The 21,831-nt window shown below is 35.2% G+C and overlaps 2 protein-coding genes across 2 annotated transcripts; both read left to right on the top strand.

Annotated features, from left to right (window-relative positions):
• The first annotated feature begins 1,368 nt into the window (after window positions 1–1,368).
• LOC144708532 (peptidyl-prolyl cis-trans isomerase FKBP16-1, chloroplastic-like) lies at window positions 1,369–4,439 on the top strand. The gene is made up of 8 exons (XM_078581905.1): window positions 1,369–1,524; window positions 2,238–2,423; window positions 2,632–2,672; window positions 2,761–2,854; window positions 3,387–3,447; window positions 3,572–3,617; window positions 3,973–4,043; window positions 4,227–4,439. The coding sequence occupies exons 1-8, from the start codon at window positions 1,478–1,480 to the stop codon at window positions 4,317–4,319; spliced, it is 639 nt and encodes a 212-aa protein (XP_078438031.1). The 5' UTR covers window positions 1,369–1,477; the 3' UTR covers window positions 4,320–4,439.
• A 5,664-nt stretch (window positions 4,440–10,103) lies between these two features.
• Window positions 10,104–12,906, top strand: LOC144708873 (peptidyl-prolyl cis-trans isomerase FKBP16-1, chloroplastic-like). Its single transcript, XM_078582321.1, has 8 exons — window positions 10,104–10,204; window positions 10,763–10,945; window positions 11,131–11,171; window positions 11,257–11,350; window positions 11,524–11,584; window positions 11,690–11,735; window positions 12,482–12,552; window positions 12,699–12,906. The coding sequence occupies exons 1-8, from the start codon at window positions 10,158–10,160 to the stop codon at window positions 12,789–12,791; spliced, it is 636 nt and encodes a 211-aa protein (XP_078438447.1). The 5' UTR covers window positions 10,104–10,157; the 3' UTR covers window positions 12,792–12,906.
• Window positions 12,907–21,831: the final 8,925 nt, after the last annotated feature.

The raw sequence follows: 21,831 nt of genomic DNA, 5'->3' as shown, positions 1-21,831 counted from the left end.
ATCCATCTTACAATCGATATCAAACTTCATGTGTAACAATGTATTTGTATTTATGTCTTTTGAATCCTGCCTCAGAACTAAAGTTTCAAGATTGGATTCCCTGTGATATTTGCAATAAAAATCTGCCTATAAAGTTTGACTCTGCAAGGGAAAGAAATTACCAATATTAGAAATAGCAGACTGAAGCAATGAAATTGAGCATATTGTTCTATGATGGGATGTGTCAAAATGTTGCTCTCCTAAGAAATTAAAAGAAATCATGTATAAATTTGCGATTTCAAAAAATGGAATATTGTAATATGATGTCTTTTTGAAAAAATAAAAAGAGAAGATCACCCGAGAACAGTGATCAACCTGATTTGAACTATGTCATTTGATATGAAAGGTTTTATTTATTTCTTCTTTCAGGAAACTTCCCTCAATTATTGGTGGAAATATTTAGCATTAGGATGTGAAATAAATATATATATTAAAATCAACATCTTCACATCTGGATATGCATAGTTACATCAGATTATTTGAGTCAGTAACAATAATTAAAATTTATAGGGTCGCTACATTTGTTGGCAATTATGTTTTCTGCTGGTTTGATTATACCCTCAAAGCATAACAAGTGTCTTGAAAGCGGTTTTAATAGCTAGATGTATATAATCTCTGAAATTAGTTGGCAATAAAAATTAGTGTATGAAATGTAAAAAATATTTGAACAAATGATTTTCAAATCTATATACCTTATACAAACAAGGCTTATCACCTTTTTAGTAAATGGTTTTACAAATTACAGTTCATAAAATATTATATTATCAACTAAATAAGTAATTAATTTAATTTCCCAATTCTCTAATAATTTATAGATCTTACTCATCTCATTTTTCTATCATTTCTATTTTTTTTTTTTAATTGGCAAAAAACACGGTGCCGGGTACGGCCAACCCTAGGGTTGTGCCCGTAGTCCGATCCATCCGTGCCCTGGACGCCACCCAGGGGGTTTTTATTTATAAAGTGTAGTGTTTTTCAATGTTTATAGACGTGGAAGGAGTATATATATCTCAATTACACTCGGATCCCACTCGTCCACGCCCATACTTAGGGAAAAGAAAAGGATACATGAGTGATACCTCGCAGACGCTCGGGGAAGTGTGTTCGCCGTCGTCCCTCTGGAGCTGCTCCGCGATGTCGATGTAGTGCCTGGTGACGCTCTAGTCGGGTTGTGTACTCTCCGTTGTCAAGTGTGTTCGAGGTAGGGCCCGGTGATACATTTTTCTATCATTTCTAAATTTAATAAGACAAGTCATTTATTATCATTCGTAAAGTTAAATTAGATGTTTTCTTTTTAATCTCTCTATTGACTTCCAAAAGGGGAACAAGTTGAGTAAATTTCCCCGCGGTACACGGTACTATATCTCTTCCACACCGTTATAAAAAGCCGCCAACGAACAGAGGCCTATGTCTTCTTGTTTTATCCTCTCGCGAAGCAATGGAAATCTGCTCAAATGCAGGGGCAAGATGTTACTTCAGATCATGGTATGATTCCATAACGCATTTCTATAACGTTTGATTACGGCAATGTATTAGGTACGATCGACTTATCGTGAATAAATGATCTCGAACTTCAAGTTTTAGATGCGCACGAAGTATGCGGTCAGTATGACTTTTGATCTTGAATAGATGAACTCGAGCTTCAATTTTATTCTTGGAAGAACATTAAGTATTTTTTCCCTCAATCAGGTGGTTTAATGGAGTTTATTTTGTTTCGACGTATCTTCGAATTAGTTCACGTTCCCGAAATGGACACCACTGGTCATAATTTAAGTTTATGTTCTCAAAATGAACTTTTTTTTTTTTTTTTGAATTTCTACATTAAATATGAGTTTTATTATTGAATTTTTTCCAACTATCGAATTTTTTTGTCTGTAAATTATGACCAGGTGGTTTACTGGAGTTTGTTTTGTTTCGATGTATCTTCGAATTATGACAGGCACAGACATAATTTAATTTTTGAACTGGGAAAGTTAAAATTTAGGCCTCTCAATGGGATTGGGAACGGATATAAGATCTCTGAGAAATGGATTTTACGTATTTCTTGCTATATTTACCGTAACGGGAAGCTGAATATCCCAATTTCGTAGATTATTTGAAATGGTCCGGATAAAAGTCTAAATACTGATTTATTTATCCGATTTGTTTAATCTACGGCTTTTGATTCTTGAATTAATTGTCCTTTCTGGTTGCATTAGTTCCACAAATCCCAGACGAGAAGTGGAAACTGATAAATTGCTGTTGGGATATGTTTCCGAAGCTCATTATGGGTTAAAAACAAAGCGAGGACTTATGGCAAAGTCTGTGATTCTTGGTACAACTGCATCATTCATCCTTCCTGTTCTTTCAGCTACTGCTATAGATCCATATCCTGAAAATGTGGGGTAAGTTAGACTGAAAATCATTCATCCGTACACTAAACTGTTCATTCATTCCCTTGCTTTTGGACTTAATATATTTTTTTAACCCATTACACATATTGTCACGTTTAATTGATTCATCAGTTCTATTTATTTCATTCCAACTTTAATTCTTCTAACTTTTCAATGTTTATCTCTCTCGTTAACTGTCATCCTTGTCCTAATTTGGAAGGGCCCAGGTTCAAAAGCTGAACAGTGGCGTAAAATTCCAAGGTGAATTTTAATAATTAACGCGTTAAATGTAGTCCCATTTTGTAGTTTGCAACGATATATAATTTCACCAAAAGTAGATTTATTTCAGAAATCGTTGAAGGAAAAGGGGTGGAGGCACATGAGGGAGACGTAGTTGAATTCAACTACGTCTGTCGGCGATCAACTGGATACTTTATTCATAGGTAAATTTAAGTAATACAAATATATTTTCTGTTGATAAATCAGTCACCATGATGAGATAGAAATATGGGTATTCTTGTAATGCTCCTTTCTTAGATCTCCTTCTGATGGAGTTCAAAGATACATACTTTCATCGTCATCGTCATCGTCATCATCATCAGATAGTTTTCTAGTGGTTTCCTAAACTTTGAGGAAGAAGAAGGGCAGGCAAAAGACTTGAAGAGAGTTGGCAATGGAGAAAGAATAGTGCATGCCAAGGCATGCACAGTTGCATAACCATCAGGCAGACAGTTATGGTTTGCAGATGTGCCATCAACATATAAGGAACTTATGTGATGTGATATATATTTTTATAATACAATGTCATCATCACTGGCTTATTCAAAACTCAAATAGACGGTTTTCATTGCGTATCTAGTTATCCCTTAGTTTTGTTTCCCATTTTCCATGATTAAAATGCTTCAAAGCAGTAATTATTCACCTGCTAGTCAAATTTTAATAATTTTCCTAAATATTTATTTGATTTGAATACAGCACAGTAGACCAGTTGAGCGGCAAAAGCCAACCTGTGATACTTCATCTAGATGACGGAAAGGTTATTTTTTCATATTCATGTTTCTGAAAACCTAAATTCGCTACAAAGATATGATTTTATATATAATTCATTGATTTACCACGATTTCCCTGACCATGTCTCGACTATGATAACCGTTTGGTAGATTATACAAGGCCTGAAGGAGGTTATGGTTGGTATGAAAGCTGGAGGTGAGGGGCCAATATTTTTTTTCTCTCAAGAATATTTTTATGCATCCTTTTATTTTTTTTAGAAAATATTTATGCATCCTTTTATAAATATTTATCATGATAATTCTATTGAGATCGTTGTCCTGATGATTGTGCTCCATGGACACCACTGGTCATAATTTACTTTCTTTCGTCCCAATACTTTCTTGACCTTATGTTCTCAAAATAATCTTTTATTCTGTATTCAATATGAATTTTATTTTTGTATTTTTTCCATTATCGAATTTTGTCGTCTGTAAAAATGTTTGGAATTGGGTTTTAAATTATTAAAAGATTACTAGAAGTTATTAATCATTTTCCAAAATTTCTACGTCAGGGAAGCGACGGGCTTTGATACCTCCATCTGCTGGGTACATCAGTGAGAGTCTACAACCGATGCCTGAGGAGGTATGTTACCTGACATAAATAATTTCTTGATCATAACATCATTATATACATGACATAGAATTATATATATTACATCTTCATCATGTATCATTTATCAGAATTAATCATGATGAGAAACTTCAGAGAAATATTTTACATTTTGACCGTGTAAAAATTCTGAAGAGAAATTTCTGCGGGTTTCAGTTTGGGCATCGGCGGAGAATTCTCTCTCATGCCAATGAGCCTCTCGTCTTTGAGATTCAGCTCTTGAAGCTGCTGAATGTTCCATCTCAATAACATCGCTTTACTTGTTGAAATCATGCAGAGAGATCTGATTATCTATTAAAAACCCTCTGTACTATGTAATCTTGAGTTAAGAAATGATTCCAAAACATTTTGATTTGATTTTTACAGAAAGGGGTTATAGAAATCTATTTAGCTCTTGAATGAAAAAGGGTACAGTTACTAGGAGAGATAATAAGCCAATTTTCCTTTTTTGAATATTGTACCACAAGTTTCATTTAAATGTCTGTCATGAAAATGTTTAGAAGAGCCAATGCTTAATCATGATATTGCCAATCTACTCTATCCCATAAAACTGTAAGCTCCGAATTTGTTACATGACAATTAATTTGCATCTACTATAAGCCATAGTTTATAGTACTGAAACACATGTCCTTTATTAGCTAAATGTTGTGTAAATGCACTAATAGTTCCTTAAGTTTGATCTTCTATTCCATTTGAAAAGTAAGTGTACAAATTTTACACCCAAAAAACATTATTTGTGTACAAATTTGAGTTGATGAATCATGACAAGCCATCAGTTTGAGGAGTAAATTTTTTATCTAATGAGAGCACTAATGGGTAAGCTGTTGTAGTGTCAGAAACTCAATTTATATGAGAAAATTTAGTTTAAAAAAACTACAAATGATAATGATAATTTTGTGTCAGCTTTGGATATTCATTCCCTTCAGTCATTATGAAATAATGATGAACTATGGCTACAAATATTAGTCTTATCATGACAGGGTTTGTGTGTATCACCTAAAATGGACATAATAGACTTAATAGATCTGTAGACAGTATCTGATCAGATTATTTGCCTTCCGAAATTGACTAAAGTGCCCATTTGAATTAGGAAATGATAATATATTAACTTAGTCATCGATTATGTGGGGGGGGGGGGGGTTGTCTCAACATCATGGACTGACAATCAGCCATTTAGAAAGTGGAACGAATGCTCGAGGGGTCGCTTGATATTGTTGTGTCTTGTATTATACGAGGGGTCATCAAATGCCTCAAAGGCCAGTTGAGAAAATTTCTATGGGAAAGCTCTATGGCTAGGAGAAGAGGGGGAGGAGACTGGTATCTTTGAGTGTAGTCTAGGGACTGGTCAATCTAGGGCACTAGGATATTGAACCCACAAGCTAGGCGCATTTCTAATGTCCAAGTACAAGTAGGCAGGTAGACTCGTTAGGTCTTAAAGGATAGCTATGGGCCATGGATGGACTAGGAGAGGGCCATGGCCCCAAGCAAAGTGTTGTGTTTTGGCATGGGTTGAGGCATGTGTTCCCTCAAGTTTGGAAATTGGTAGGCACAAAGTTGAGGGAAGGCTCTATTTGCCGCTATTGTCTAGATGACTAAAGAGGTACACTAAGGGAAGAGTTTCCACACCTCTTCATCCTCTCGCAATATCATGAAGTCATTGTTTTAGAATGCTGGGATGGCATGTGGAATATAGTCTTGGTCAATTATTTATCAAACGGAGTAGAGAGGGAAACCATTGTCCCGTGGGATTCAAGAAAGAGCCGAGAGGGAAAGCTGAGTGGGAGCCGAGAGGAAACCAAGCGGGAGCTGAGAGCCTGAGAAGGAAAGACAAGGGGAAGCCTAGAGCGCAAGAAGAGTTGAGGTCAAAAGTCAGCTGTTCATAAGGGTGACCTAGGTTTTTTTGTCCATGACATTGGATGCTTAGACTTGTAGGGAACGGCACGTCCGGGACGTCACGCCCGTGACGTGACAGGACAGATGACGACCCGTGACGAACGGTGACGTGACAAAATGTTCTTCATGACACCGTCACGTCACGTGTCTGAGTATTTTCAAAAAAATCCGTCACGTACCTGTCACACGTCCATGCATCCTCGTTCCGTCACGTCACCGTCACGCTGACGGCGTCACCGTAACCAGTGACAGAAATAATAATATTTATTTTTATTATCTTAATAAACAAAGTCGAAACATATTATTATTTATTTTACTATGTTATTATTTATATTAACATAAAATAATAATATTTATTTTATGTTAATCCGTCACGGCCGTCATCTGTGACAGACTTGTCATCACATCACACGTCCGGGGTATCCCGCCACCATCACGTACAGCCCGTCACGCGTCACTATCACCGTCACGCCCCATGCATTCCACCACCGTCACCGTCACGTCATCCGTCACGTGTCCGTCACGGTGACGTGTGTCGTGACGGATGACGTTTGCAGATCCCTAGGTTAGAGAATGTCTTTCACAGGACAGTTTCTGGACGGATGAGATGTGGACAAAAATATTTGAGACACGATGGGCTTCAGAGACCACAATTTGGACGAAGAGACCAGGTAAAAATAGAATTTATCCAATACAATATCAGATTGTTGAATTATCCATTTATCAATCTTTATTTGTAGAAGTAAAAAATATCACAAAGTATTGGAAAGTAGGTATCCTAAACCTTCTGAATTGTTTCAAATTTGATATGCATTAAATTTATTGGAACAAAGTTACACATTTGGCAAACTATTGGACAAATCAAACCATTTTTTTAAGAAAAATATGTAGTTTCATAACATCTAATGTATGGAAGTTGATTTTTTGTGTAAAAAATTTCTTAAATACAGTTGTGACATCATCACCATCTAACATATGGTTCTTTTTTTACTTAACCCAAAGTATGACTGCCATACTGAAGCTGAACTATTCAAATAAATTTTAATGATACATTTTCATGTAGATTTTAATTATTTGCTTACATATCCTCTAAGTCTCTAACCACAAAATTGCAAACTAACTATGCCCATATATACTAAGAAGTTCACAAAGATGATTGAGAGATAAAGATGGGGTTGTCCTTCCTCGGTACAATATCACACAATTAAAATAAGGGTTTTGCTTGACAACGAGTAAATGAGGTGTTCTCAATCGGCGAAGCCTCTAAAGCCTGAGGTGATCTTAATCAGCGATGCCTCTAGGTGTTCTCAGTCGGCTAAGCCTCTAAGGTGTTCTCAATCGGCAAAGCCTCCATTGCCTTTTGGCTGAGTTGTTCTCAATCGGTGATGCCTCCTTGGAGCTGAGGAGTTCTCAATCGGCGAAGCATCCAATTACTGAGCTTAGGATTTCTCAATCTGTGAAGCCTCACAGCCAATCCTTGCTCCGTCATTTATAATTTAAACTTTTCTAATATAATATATTTAAACTTATTACCTGTAACTCTAACTCCTACACACCATTTTAGAAAAATGGCTAATTTTCTTACAAATTTCTTCGTAAAATAGCTGATTTAAGACTGTCATTATCACTATGTCTAAAATCCTGGTTTTAAGGGTTGTTTTGTTCTTACAGAACTGTTCTTACCTACCTATGATACGTGGGGGTACCTGGGATGATAACACACTTATTATCAGTTCTCATAATTTTTTACCCTATATTTGACTTCTAATAAGTGCATAAGAAGTTCCAACTATGCCCATATATAATAAGAAGTTCACAAAGATGATTGAGAGATAACGATGCAGTTGTCCTTCCTCAGTACAATATCACACGATGAAATATGTGACTAAGGTAGCAGTAAGATCAAAGGAGTTGTTTCCAGAATTTTCTGCACATTAGTGTTTACTAGGAAGACCCATTAAGCTGTAACAATTAACTATGCCCCTAGTCATTTGAGAGCTTCATGTAGATGACATATTAAACATGTAATGGAACTGACAGGAGTTAAGGTTCAATGTGAGAGTTGGCATACTCCATATATTATAAAGCATGAGGTGTATTTCTTGACACTTCACGGGCTGGAAACTCAAACTACTAGTTGGTTTAAATCGATCCTTAATTAATCACTCTCTATGTTATCATAGTTAATTTATCACGGTGCCAACAATGGTTATTTAATCATTTGAGTGCCTAACTAGAGGGATCCAAAGGCCCAGAGGGTCACACATATAACATTTTTTATTTTGGTGGATATACTTTAAGTGCAGGACTTAAGTCAAATTCTCTTAGGGACATGAACATTTCATAAATTATCTGAGATAGGGATTCAACCTCATTTACTTACTTGATCTTCCCAAGTGTTATTTATAGTGAGACTGGGTAATGAGGAAATCAAAATTTTATCATCACGATTTGAGGAGAAAAAAAAGAGATTCAACTCTCTAAAGATTGTGCGGATACGTATAAGGGTAGATAAAATGAAGAGACCAAAAAGTCTCATCCAATGAACCAAAAAATATTGGATTCAATCCTTGCTGAGGTAATTTTTTTGGTTGTATCAGTTCTTTTTGGTTTGATGTATGTCTTAAATAGAGTCTTGCAAAAAAATGAATTTAACTAAGTCCATTAAGGCCATAATTTTCAGAAACTTATCCAGCTTATACTTTACATTGCAATTCACCAGCAATTATATATTTTATTTTGTCTTATGTATCCTGCCTCAATAAAAATATTGCAATCAAATATTTCCTGAAATACTGTGAAAAAAAACACTAAGCGTAAAGTTTGGTGTCACATGTGGGAGAGAAATAGTGAGTTTGCAACACTTTTATTTCATGCACTGACCATGGGCATATTTCTCTCTAGTAAGATGTATTGTTTCTCCCCTGACCTACAAAAACCAAGGATACAGTAATAGTTTTCAAAAATTTGGAATATCCTATTAAGACTTTTGATTTTGAATGCTTTAAGAAACAATACAAGTGAGATAAATTTGGAAATAATAATGTCCAATGTCTATATTAATGGTTTCTTCTTATTTGTTGAAAAAATCATAACTATTGGGGAAATAACTTGAGAATTAAATTTACAGAGAAATATTTGTTATAATGAAAACTTTAATTCTGAATTCAATGATTACATATAAAAAATTCCAGAATATTGTTATATTTTATGGCCATAACCACCCGACAAAATTTACAAGACATTTTTTCTTTTATAAAAATGTCACTAGAAATTTAAAAAGAAAATCTTGAAGAAATTAATTTTCTGGTTAACTTTGTAGGATTATCTAAGTTCCGTATTATTTATTAAATTCTTATTGTTCTTATCTTTCCTCAATCATCTCGTTTTAATATAGTTTTCAACTTTTAAGCTGGAACCATTTTCTATTAATACTTTCCTAGTAATGCTTTCTTAGGGGTGATTTCTTATTACTGATCTCTTAATACTGATTCTTACTAATGATATCTTTTTACTGATGCCTTAATACTGATACTCACTAATGATGAATTATTACTGATTTCTTATTAACTGTCTTATTTGTGATTTCTTACCACTGAATCTTAGGACGATTCTGTACCATTAATTTCTTACTAATACTTTCTTATCACTTATTTCGTACAAATGATTTCTTATTACTATTTTCTAATTCACGGTTTCTTATTACTGACTATTTTTCCTGGTTTCCTATACTCATTTCTTATGGATGATTCCTTACCACTGATTACTTATCTGTTATTTCTTGTTGCCTATTTCTTATCAATGTTCCCTTAATAATGATTCGTATTTTTCTATTAATGATTCGTAATTAATACTTCATTACTTCCAATTTCTGATTACTGATTTTCTATTATGGATTTCTCATTAATGATTTCTTGCTACTGATTTCTTATCAATGATTTTATTAATGATTACTTATTACTGATTCTTAAGTAATAATTCCTTATTTCTAATTTCTTATTATTCATTTCATATTACTGATTTCTCACTAATGATTTCTTATTACTGATTTCTGATTACTGACTCCAACTGAAGGAACAAGTTAAGAGTAAAATCCTTCGCGGCTGAGGGGATCGTTTTCTTTCCCACCATATACAAATAACTGCTAACGTACACTGGCCACCCGTCTACTTGGGCTATCTCGCCACTTCCGCCATGGAAATCTGCTCGAAGGCGGCAGTAAGAGGTAACTTTCGACCGAGGTATGGACCTAATTCTCCTCTACCAACAGTGGGATGCCGAAATTTTTCGCGGCACGATCATATTTTGGGTACGTTTCTTGAGAATTTTGATCCCTGATTGGGCGATCTCAAAATTTAAATGCTCATCGCGCACGATGTTGGAAGGATATCAGGCGTTGCTTTTGGGGAAGATCTGGCATATTGGAATTTTGTCTGACGTAGTCCGCGTTCCCGATATGGTTTACATCGCGAATTTTTTGAATTTTCTGTTAGAGAATTAAGGGCTCTTGATCGACCTCTTACCCGCGCCTAGAGTACGCGAAAGTTCTTTCCTATTGTTTATTAGTTGTTCTGTCTTCCGTACCCCGCCTTTGAGATTTCTGAATTGGGGAAGAGATATGAGATATCTGAAGAACAAAATTTGACAATTTCTTGTTCCAATTAGCGTAAAGGGAACCCTAATGTCTAAATTTCATGAAATGTTTGAAATGGGCCCGAAATATTGATAAAGATCTGAGTTTTCTGATTCACTTTTCGGATTTGGATTATTGAATTAATGCGCTTTTCTGATTGCATCAGTCTCACAAATACCAGACAAGAATTGGAGGCAGAAAAATCACTGGTCGGATATGACATCGGAGAGCGTCATGGGTTGCTAAGGAGAGGATTTCTGGCGAAGTCTGTGATTCTGGGTACAACTGCATCATTCATCCTTCCTGTCCTTTCAGCTACTGTTAAAGACCCATATCCTGAAAATGTAAGGTAACTTAGGCAGACGAAATCTGATCATTAATTCCCTAGCTCTTGGAATTTATTTTTACTCAAGCCATTAGACATGTTTTCTTTTTTTTCTTTTTTTGATTGATCAGTTTTTCGACAGATTCAATCCCTACTCAACTTTTTTCCTATATAATCTCATAAGCTTTTTCCTTTTCCAACTTTTGAAGCATGCAAGTTCGAAAGCTGAAAAGTGGGGTGAAATTCCAAGGTGAACTCAATTTTGAAAAACGTGCAATATATGTCTCTTTTTTTAGCTCTCAAAGAGTTAAAATTTCACCAAATGTTTATTTTAGAAATTGTTGAAGGAGAAGGGGTTGAGGCACACGAGGGAGATTTTGTTGAGTTCAACTATGTTTGTCGGCGCTCGAATGGATACTTTGTTCATAGGTAAAAATTAAAAGCACAAAAATAAATATATTTTTTATTCTTACATCTAGGGTGTTAGGGGTTTTTATTAATTTTTCCTTAGCTTGACTTCCCATTTTCTGACAAAATACTAGTACTTAGGCAGATTAAATTTCAATGATTTTCCTAAATCTATTTTTATAATTTTCATGTAGCACAGTGGACCAGTTTAGCGGTGAAAGCCAACCCGTGATACTTCATCTAGATGACGGAGAGGTTTCCAAAAGCTCCAATTGATGACAAAGATATTTTATTCATTTAATTTTCAGATCTGCCATTATTTTTCTGACCATATTTTGACTCTGATTAATCACTCTGCAGGTTATACAAGGCCTGAAGGAGGTTTTGGTTGGCATGAAAGCTGGAGGTGAGAGACCAATTTATTTCCTCTTTTTCTCAGCATAATATTTCTACGAGGCCTTTCTTTCCAAACTTTATTTTTTAAAATCTAAATTATATTCATTCGTCCTAACAGTAACTGCATAGGAGGACGGAGTGGAGAGAGAGAAGGAAGAGAAAACTAAGGAAGAGAGAGAGAGATGACGAATATATTAAGGCAACAAGAGGAGCCTACCCCATGAGAGTTGGGAAGTTGATGAAGAGGAAAAAAATTCAATTAGGAAGAACGGTTTTTTAGACATTATATGGGATAATTATCCTAAAGCTAGAACTCCATGGGGAGGATTGGAGAGAGAGATGATAGAGAAATGATAGACAGAAGAGAGAGATTAAGAAGAAAGGTAGGGAGCAAGTGGGAAGAACACAATTTTCCAGAGAGTTGGATAGTTGATGATGATGAAAACCCAACTCAATTCAGCAAAAAGGATTTCTTATCCAGTATATAGGGATTTGATACCTACACGTGAAAGTACAATAATATCCCTACTTCCAATTTTGATTTGATGGAGAGTACATTTTTTCCATAATTTGGTTTTTCATCTTTCCAAATGCTATTTACTTTAGCTTCTGGTCTCATCATCAACTTCCAAACAGAGTTAAATGTGGATTTCATTTTGATAATTGTCTTCATATTTGCGTTGTTTATCATAATTGAAATGAAGCTCAAATAAGCAAAAAATATTTTTCATGATTTCCACAAAATTTCTCGGATAGGGAAACGACGGGCATTAATACCTCCATCTGCTGGGTACATCAATGAGAGCCTAAAACCAATACCAGAGGAGGTATGTTCCCTCTTATTCGATTTCATATATGCACATAGAATTTGATCATATATCATAATCATATTTGATCGTGATAGGAAATTCTAAATAAAAATTTACATAATGAATGTCTTAAATTCCTAAGATCAATTTCCTCGGTTTTGCAGTTTGGGCCTCGGCGGAGCCTTCTCTCTCATGCCAATGAGCCTCTAGTCTTTGAGGTTCAGCTTTTGAAGCTTCTGAATGCTCCAGTTCGGTGAGTTTGTGGAATGCTTAAAAAGGGTTAGAAGGAGAGAGAGAGTCATTTTTATTCATGGATATTTTATAAATACTCAAAATTTTATAAATGTGTAGCATGAAAATTTCTTTGAAAAATTAGGCCTAAGTATGGCGATCATACCTTTGATTAAGTACGGATATCAGATGGTTATGATGACAAGCGACTTTAATGCATTACATAACAAATCAACTTGTTATATCTCACAGAACCGTATTTTAGAAACTTGCTACAGAACTATAAAAGTTTACACATATTATACACCATGGTTAATGTTATGGAACTGCATAGTTTGCGTTCTTCAATCGTTTGATCAATGTGTTACTTTGGGCGTTGGCATTCAATTTGAAATACTGCAGCAAGTTTGGGATATCTACTGAGCAACATTAACGGTGTAAAAATTTTGAGTTGATGAATCATGATAAGATGGAGCAATAAATTTTCAATAAACGTCAGGATCAAGAAACTAGAATTAGGAGCATGTGATATTGAATTTTTTTCCTATGAACAATCTTGAACAGGTAAAGATAAAAATGGAAATTCATGCCATCTCATTGTGACAGTAATAATGAAAACTTATGTCAAGATATAGGCTAGCTTTACCATGAAAATAACAGATCATACTGATCAGTCAAATATCTAAGAATAATATGACTAAGTTAAGCGCTTGATGAACTCAAATTTTACGTATTTTAATTATGTCGTTGACGTGATTGGAGTGTCAAGCAAGAAATTTAAAACCCTCACTTAGCAAAGTATGTAAGCAAGGTTCGATCCTCAGGGAGCCTAGGTAATGGGATTAGATGATTTCATTTGCAATGACAGAGAGAAATATGTATGATTATAAAATAATGATGTAAGGGATGAGATGGATAATTATGGGAGTTGAGAGGATGGCAGAGATTAAGAGAGTGTAATTATTATTTCATTAAGTATTAGAGGTGGTGTTTAAAAAGTTTTTGGAGACATTGGTTTAGAGGAATGAGAAATGAAAGAGGTATGATAAAGAGAGACAAGAAGTGAATATTGAGATGTCTAGCAAAATTACAATGGTCAGTTCTATTACATTATAATAAAATAGCACCTAGATTATCCATGGAAGAGAATACAAGGAAAAAACCGATCCAAACCTTCACACAAACCCCAATTAGTGTCAGCCCTAGGCTGGGTGATGCTTGGCTTGCTCCGATTGGGATCTTTCACTGTTCTTGCTTCCACAACACTGTCTCTGCATCAAACAATGAAGATAATGGGCCTTAAACCTCTCCTTCACCTTCTGGTAGCCTGTTGCTAAGGGGAGTACAAAAAACACGAGGCGAGAGGAAATGCTGGCGTTTATAGGGACTACTTAGGGTTTAAAGGGCCATTTTGGTTATTATATTTTTTATAAAATATTCAGAGCTCAAAAATAAAATCAAACTATAGATATTAAAGGGCATGATGTATGGAAGCTGCCATAAAAATTTCAGCTTAATCCGAGTTGTAGATCATAATATATTAATGTTTGAATCTGGACTAATGTTGACCCTTTGATCATTTTTTATCGCTTATTTTGACATGTCTCACATCCTCATTGGGTGAAAAAATGTTTATTTTTATCAAAATTATTGGTGGCTTTGATGCGTACCGTCCAATCCTGATGATCGCTATCGGAGGGTCCACACTCATCTACATAGTCACGTTAATAAAGTGAATACTTAGTGGGGGCACCAGTTAGATTGTGGCCATCTGTTCAGGATCATGGCGATCGGACCGAGTCAGATAGGAGGAGAGTGAAAAGGCAGCGCCCACCTTTTTTTTTGTAAAAATGTTGGATGGAACACTTGGTCCATTGAATCTAACGGCGCCAATCAATGCCTGCCGATCAGACCCGTCAGATTACACCATGTGCATGTGGGCCTATGTCGTACTTTAGTCCAACATGTTGAAAATTACTAAAATTTTGGTGTATGAATTAAAGAACCAAGTTGACCCTTCAAAATCTTGAATCAATGCCCTTTACTCTCTCTCCTAAGCGCCACGTGCACTCCCCATGAATCCACGTGGACTCTGCATGTCAGACCTCGCGCCCTTGTGGCACGCAGGTGCCATGTTAGCACATGTTAGCACATCGAAGTCCACATGGCTCCGCCGCCACGTGGCACCTTGTTTTGGCAATTATATAGGAAAATTACAGAAATCCCACCACCTACGCAGGTATTCATATCTCCCTCATTTTAAATCCTTTAAAACCCAATTTTTTTTCCTTGGATCAATAATTTGATCCTCTATTTTTCCAAACTCTCAATAATCAATAATCACACCTATAATTGGGGGTTAACTCATAATGAACCTAACCCCAAGTGTATAGTGGATTCGGTCTCCGGCTCAATTCCCTACTGATAATGAATTGACCGGTTTGACTTCTTAGATGTTTGGATCATCCTAAAACAAGCAGGATGATCCTTTAAATGCTTAAAAATCTGATTGGTCTCCCCCAAAGTGAATGGCATGTCCAGTCCTTGGCATCCATACCACAGTCAATTTTCTATTTTTTTGCATCCAAATTTTCATTTGACTTCAGAGAAGTTAAACGGGGTTAGTTTATAAAAATAAACACAGAAGAATGCATAAAATGATGCATGTGAGAATTAAAACACATAATTCATATAAATGTGGTATTTTTATGTTAAAATAAGTATTACTGCATCTTTTAATGATAATTCGTTATCTAAAATTGCATTTTAATGCATGTATGCAAAGATAATTTGATGCTTATCAGCACCCATTTTAGTTATTCTATAATAGGAAAACTCATCTGAATGTGAGCTAATGATAATCTATTTTGGTTGAATGGATTTTTCAAAAGCAAATTGAGACTCATATAAATAGAGAGATAGAGGCAGAGAGAGAAAAATAGAGATAGAGATAGATCGAGAGATAGTTGGAGAGAGAGACATAGAGAAAAAGGTAGACAGATAAATAGAAAGAGCGACGGAGAGGGAGAGTGGTAGGTGGAGTGAGAAAGCAATAGAGATAGATACAGAGATAGAGATAGATAGAAAGAGAGAGATAGAGAAGGGGGAAAGAGAAACGTTTATGTTTAATCATAATTCAACTAATTAACCTTGTGTAACTGTATTTGCTATTTCGAGATGGACAAGTCAAAAAAATCCAACATAATAATGGTACAGATTCTGTTAAACAGAAGCAACCTTTCTGCAGAGTTTTACAAATAGTCAACATGTAAATGAACATTGAATTCTTCATGATTTCATGTTTGTCTAATGTTCATAGGTATAGGAAGGGAAAAAACATTAGAAAGCTAACAATTGAGGATACAGAGTTTCTAAAAAACATGCTTGAGAGTGGATTATTTCATGCAATTTCAGGAACATATGAATATTTTTTGTTTTCAAACCATAACAATATATTTCTGTTTAAATCTCATTTTGGACTTATTTCCATTAGATTTGGGCAGCTACGAATTAGTTTCTGTTGATGAACAACACAGGTTGTACCTTAACAGGTTATTTGATATCTTTTGTCTTATTCAAGAATGATTCTGTAATTACAATAACTGTGAGCAAGATTCCAGATATTTCACTTACAATAATTTTTAATGAATTAGCATACATGACATCATGGCAAACGTTAATATCCAACTGTTGAAGTTTTAGTTTTAAATGACAGTCCTAAATCTCTTCCATGCATTTCTTATTGCAATTACAAAATGTTTTTTCTAAAAACTGGCAAAGGTAATTTTCAGAAAAAAATAATTTTGAGAGAGGCATGTTTAAGGTGAGATAGATAAAATTCAATCCACAGATGTATTTAGCAGGTCAAGTGTGAAACTGCCAGATTAGATAATCTGTAGAACAGATGTTTGAGATATGAGAAGTAAATGTCACTTCTGATATGTAATTCTGACGAGAATTATACTTTGGATCAGATATGAAATTTTCTCATTAGTATTAAGAAATATAAATTCTAAAAAATAATGATTGCCAAACAGAGTGCCATAGGATCAAAGTTAGATTAATTAAAAAGGTTTCACATTAGTTACTTAAAAAGTTGAATAAGGAGGTACTTACTGATGAAAGAATAATAGAGCATGTATATTAGAAACACAGATTTTGAGAATAAACATTAGATATAATCATTCTAAAATTGCACAATAAAAATCTTGGAATACTATAGCGAAGACATGAACAATATAAAGCAACATTTGAGATGGTAAATCATAATGATATTCTCATACGTTCAAGCACTTTGTGATGAATAAGAAAACAAATATTGTTGAAGCATAATTTTGATAAAAAATGAAAATAATTAACAAGAATACTGATAATTCCAAATTTAAGGGTCTAATGTAGTTGTTTTAATTCAGACTTAACCAACAATATTGATGAAAATTTCCACTTAAATACTCTACTAATCAATATAGCACAAGGGGTCGATCCATAGAGAGGCATAAATTCAATGTCAGAATTTTCCTCAAGCTTGGAATGAAGAAAATGAGTTTAAAGTGAAAAATACAATTTCTGGGATTTTCCTAGATTTTTAGTTAATTTATATAATTTCCTATGATTTAAATTGGAGCAGAAATACAATGAAAATCATTAAAAATATATTACACTAATTTACTAATTTTTATTAACATCATAAATAAAAAATAAACATTTTTAGATTTTTCTGAAATTTAATTTACACCAAAAAACACAAGAAATATGAAAAACGAGATATAGATATTTTCTTTAGAATTTTTTTATATATTAAAGTCACTGAAAATTTATTATATTACTTTTATAGAATTTTCTTGGTTTTTTTGGAATTTTAAATTCAGAAAATAAGTTTTACTAATTTTTTCTGACTTTTTCTGATTTTCTTATGATATAAATACAAAAAATAGTGAATTAACCTGCTCCAGTGATTGCCGCTGGTGGCGGTGGGCCGGATGGGCCGGAGGGCCTGGTCTGGCCTGTATAGGGCTGGCCTTAGTGGGTCAGCCCACTAAGGTTCAACCCAATTTGGCTAAGTCATGACTTAGCCAAACAGGCTAAGCCTTATTGGGCTGGACCCAATATGGTCAGGACTTAGCTGATTTGGCTGTGTCCTACACAGGGCTCTCTTGTGCCCTGCGGTTGTGTGCGGTACCTGCGCGTGGACTGGCGGGCAGAGGGTTGTCCCTGCTGCACAAGCGCCGCATGGAACTGCACGGTAGCACAGGGCAGTGGAGTCAAGAGGGGAAAATTGTTTTTTTTCAAAGGATAAAACTGAATTTTTAATGGGGTTTTTTTAGGATTTGAAATGGAAATGATAAGAGGATCTATAGAGAGATAGGAACAGATTTTATAGCAAAAAATAAATGGGTTCAGAGAGAGAAAAGGTCAAAATGAGAAGATAGAGAAAGAAAATGAAGAGATAGAGAGAGACAACGAAGAAGGGGGTAGAGAGAGTTTGAGATGGAATTTGAAGGTGTAAATGAGGATGATTTTTTATGAAATTCTTCTTTTGAAAGGCTTTTGAGAACCCAATGGGCCGGCCAGGTCATGGCCCATCTCCTTCATTTTTCTCTTTTGAAGGCCCACAACATCCTTTTCTCCTTTCAATCCCCCATTGAGAATAGCTGAACTCTCAAAAATACTCCAACTCTTTAAGAACTACCATCTTCTCATTCCTGTAAATTTCTGCACATGTGAAACTATAGAATACTCATCAGTACTACAATTACTTCGCTTCAAAGAAGTCAAGGAGTTTAGTAAAAAATAACCATAATGTGCAAAAATTAGAATTTATAGCTAGTGCATCAATGTTTAATTAATTCAAGTAATAACATGATAAATTCTAAATTAATAATACCAAAAAATCTAAAATATATGGAAATATACATGCATTTATCATGTTATCACATACAAGGGAGAGAAAATAATATTGTTCCATCAAAAATTGATGAAATAGACTCATCACTAATTTAGAGCTCTCATGATGGATTGCCACAACCAGCATATAATTGCAGACTTAAAAAACTCAAGGAAACATATCTTGAAGAAGATATGCAGATTTGGAAATGTAAAAAGATAACCCTGAGAATCCAAAAAATCTCTTACCTCATCAATTAGACATCCAGAGCAATTACATTTCACGTAAAATTGATTGCCTTGCCTGAACCAAATTAATTTCTGCAAGGATCCAAAGATAATAACTAGATGCAGGAAATGGCCACTAAGTACAAATACTTTTAAAAAAAATACATGGAAATGAGCCCCAAAAAATCCAAACTTTCCTGTTGTAGGTTGCAAGGGGGTCTATAAAGTGAAATACATGTGAAATGGAGAAATTGACGATTATAAAGCTCAAATGATGGCCAAAGGGTATATCAGGATGAGGGTGTGACATTTAAAACATTGAGTCCTATTATCCAACAGATAACAAAATTTGGCTACTTCTCTTTATTGTAGTGAGTGGACATGGGAAACTTTATCAACTTGATATCATGAACACTTTTTTACTTGCAGCCTTGCCAAAATAGTTTAGATGGAACAGCCTTAGATAGAGAGACAAACAGAATAAGACAGACATACAGAGAGAGTGAGATACAGAGTGATAGACAAAGAGAGACACAGAGAGATAGCGAAAGATAGAGGGAGCCAGAGAGAGAGAGACCAAGAGAGACACAGAGAGACAAAGAGATAAAAAGAGAGAGAGAGGGAGAGGGAGCTAGAGAGAGAGAGGGAGAGGGAGCTAGAGAGAGAGAGACAGAGAGAGGGAGAGAGGGACACACAGGTAGACAGAGAGAGACAGAGACATAGACAACGATTGGGCCATAGAGAGAGAGAAAGAGATGGACACATCGATAGAGACATAGACACAGAAAGCGATAGGGAGAGAGAGACAGAGAGAGAGACGCAAAGAGGAAGAGAGAGAGAGCGAGAGAAAGAGAGATAGAGAGATAGAGATAGAGGCAAAGACACCAATAGAGATAGAGAGAGAGACAGAGAAAGAGACAAAGACACCGATAGAGATAGAGATAGAGACAGAGAAAGAGACAAAGACACCGATAGAGATAGAGAGAGACAGAAAAAGAGACAAAGACACCGATAGAGATAGAGAGGAGAGAGACAAAGACAAAGATAGAGAAAAAAACAGATAGAGAGAGTGATAGACAAAGACAGAGACACATATAGAGAGCTAGACAGAGACAGAGACACATAGGGAGGAAAAGAGACAAATACAAAGACAGAGACAAAGAAAGCAATAGAGACAGAGAGAGATAGAGAAAGAGACAGATGCAGAGACAAAGAGAGAGATAGAGAAATAGACAGATGGAGAGACAGAGAGAGAGAGAGAGACAGAGACACAAAGAGAGAGATAGAGATACAAAGAGACAGAGACAGAGACAGAAGCAGAGACATAGAGAGACAGAGACTTAGACAAAGACACAGACAGAGACATAGACATAGACAGAGAGAGAGACAAAGACAGAGACAGAGAGAGAGATATAGAGATAGAGACAGAGATAGAGACAATCAGAGATAGAGACAGAGACCGAGATAAAGACAAAGATAAAGACAGAGACAGATATATAGGGAGAGCCTAAGATTAATAGAGTCAGATAACTAGAGAGCAAGAAAGGGAGATATTTATATGTATATATATAATTAGGTTTCATAATACAGGATTTGTTTGCATTACCAGACAATAAAATGTCATCTATGTCTCTCTCTGTTATTTAAAGAGATGGTTTGGTACTGTCAAGTGAGGATAACATGGTCAAGCAGGGGAAAGAAAAGGTATCCATCCAAAAATAGGAAGGACACTTCATCTTAATGACAAGATTCTTAGTCATATAAAGAAGGTGAAAATATTTGCTTCTGAAAACACCATTTTAATAATTAATATCTGGAAAAGTGTCTTGATGAATAATGCCATGAATGGCCCAAAATTTGTTGGATCCTTTGGGAAAAATCATAAGGCATTATCATTGCCAAGGGTTTTTGAGGTCCATTGCATTATTTTCGGTAAGTTGCATGCTCTCATGCGATCAAAATATCACACTTAAAACAGTCTTACTACACGATGACACCTACATCACATGGTATAGTTTCTAGAATTTTGATTAATGGCATATAACAATTGGTTGACTGGTCCGGAGTGGTCATGTGAATTGTTTGTGGGAGGATGTAATGATATAAAAGTATGGTTGAAAATGACAGGTGAGTACCCTTATACGGGCAGACATCCTCAAGTGGATGATCTAGGACAGAGTTTTAGTAGCGATAAAAGAATGTTTACCTGAGATGAATACACATGTAGCTGTAGGTATGACAGAATTATGTATGTATTTGAATTATTTTGAAGCATCATAGTCATCTAGAGCATGCGAGGTGGTAACCAATGGAGCAGCAGGAGCAATAGGCATGGTAGGAGGCAGTGCGCCATAGTTGTTTTCTAGCTTTTCTCTTTCCTTAATGTGTTAAATTAATTATAAAAGTCGACTAAGGGGTTTTCATGGTTAGTTGCACCATTCATCGATATGTTGAAGAAGAATGCCTGCTAACACCAGGCAAAGTGCTGCCAAATAATTTAATAGGATCTTAGGGGGACTTTTATGAGGGATTCACTCTTCAGATTGACCAAATTTGATTATACATATGAAGAACACATAAATAGTTCCAGACTTGTTTTTAGAGTCCTTTGACACAAGAAATTTATGTATTATTATACTAGAGAGCTTGCTCCTTGCATAAGAAGTGATAAATTCCAGCCATATTTAGTCTATGAGAAAGACAAGTTGGTGTTGGCAAAAACTATGCTACATTAGAGATGCTATTAATCTAAAATAATAAATGGAGTCACTTTGTATGGATTGCCAATCCAATATGCCACATATTGGGTTCTAAGACCATCATTGAAATTAAAATATTATGATTCACATATCAGAAGATGTAAAAAAAATCATATGGGCACTAAAACATTGATGATCAAATAATTTAGTGATAGGATCCGCAATTTATTAGTTCACGAATTCAAGCATGTTGATA

The sequence above is a fragment of the Wolffia australiana genome, chromosome 10, assembly GCF_029677425.1.
Source record: "Wolffia australiana isolate 7733 chromosome 10, ASM2967742v1".
Taxonomy (NCBI): domain Eukaryota; kingdom Viridiplantae; phylum Streptophyta; class Magnoliopsida; order Alismatales; family Araceae; genus Wolffia; species Wolffia australiana.
Note: the sequence above shows the minus strand (reverse complement) of the source record. Positions and strands in the feature narration are given on the sequence as shown.

Excerpts from the sequence above, each read along its gene's own strand:
- LOC144708532 (XM_078581905.1), top strand. The coding sequence starts at position 1,478 with ATGGAAATCTGCTCAAATGCAGGGGCAAGATGTTACTTCAGATCATG. Across the intron at positions 3,448-3,571 it reads TTCATCTAGATGACGGAAAG|ATTATACAAGGCCTGAAGGA; the intron begins GTTATTTTTTCA and ends ACCGTTTGGTAG. Across the intron at positions 4,044-4,226 it reads TACAACCGATGCCTGAGGAG|TTTGGGCATCGGCGGAGAAT; the intron begins GTATGTTACCTG and ends TGCGGGTTTCAG.
- LOC144708873 (XM_078582321.1), top strand. The coding sequence starts at position 10,158 with ATGGAAATCTGCTCGAAGGCGGCAGTAAGAGGTAACTTTCGACCGAG. Across the intron at positions 11,351-11,523 it reads AATGGATACTTTGTTCATAG|CACAGTGGACCAGTTTAGCG; the intron begins GTAAAAATTAAA and ends ATTTTCATGTAG. Across the intron at positions 11,585-11,689 it reads TTCATCTAGATGACGGAGAG|GTTATACAAGGCCTGAAGGA; the intron begins GTTTCCAAAAGC and ends ATCACTCTGCAG.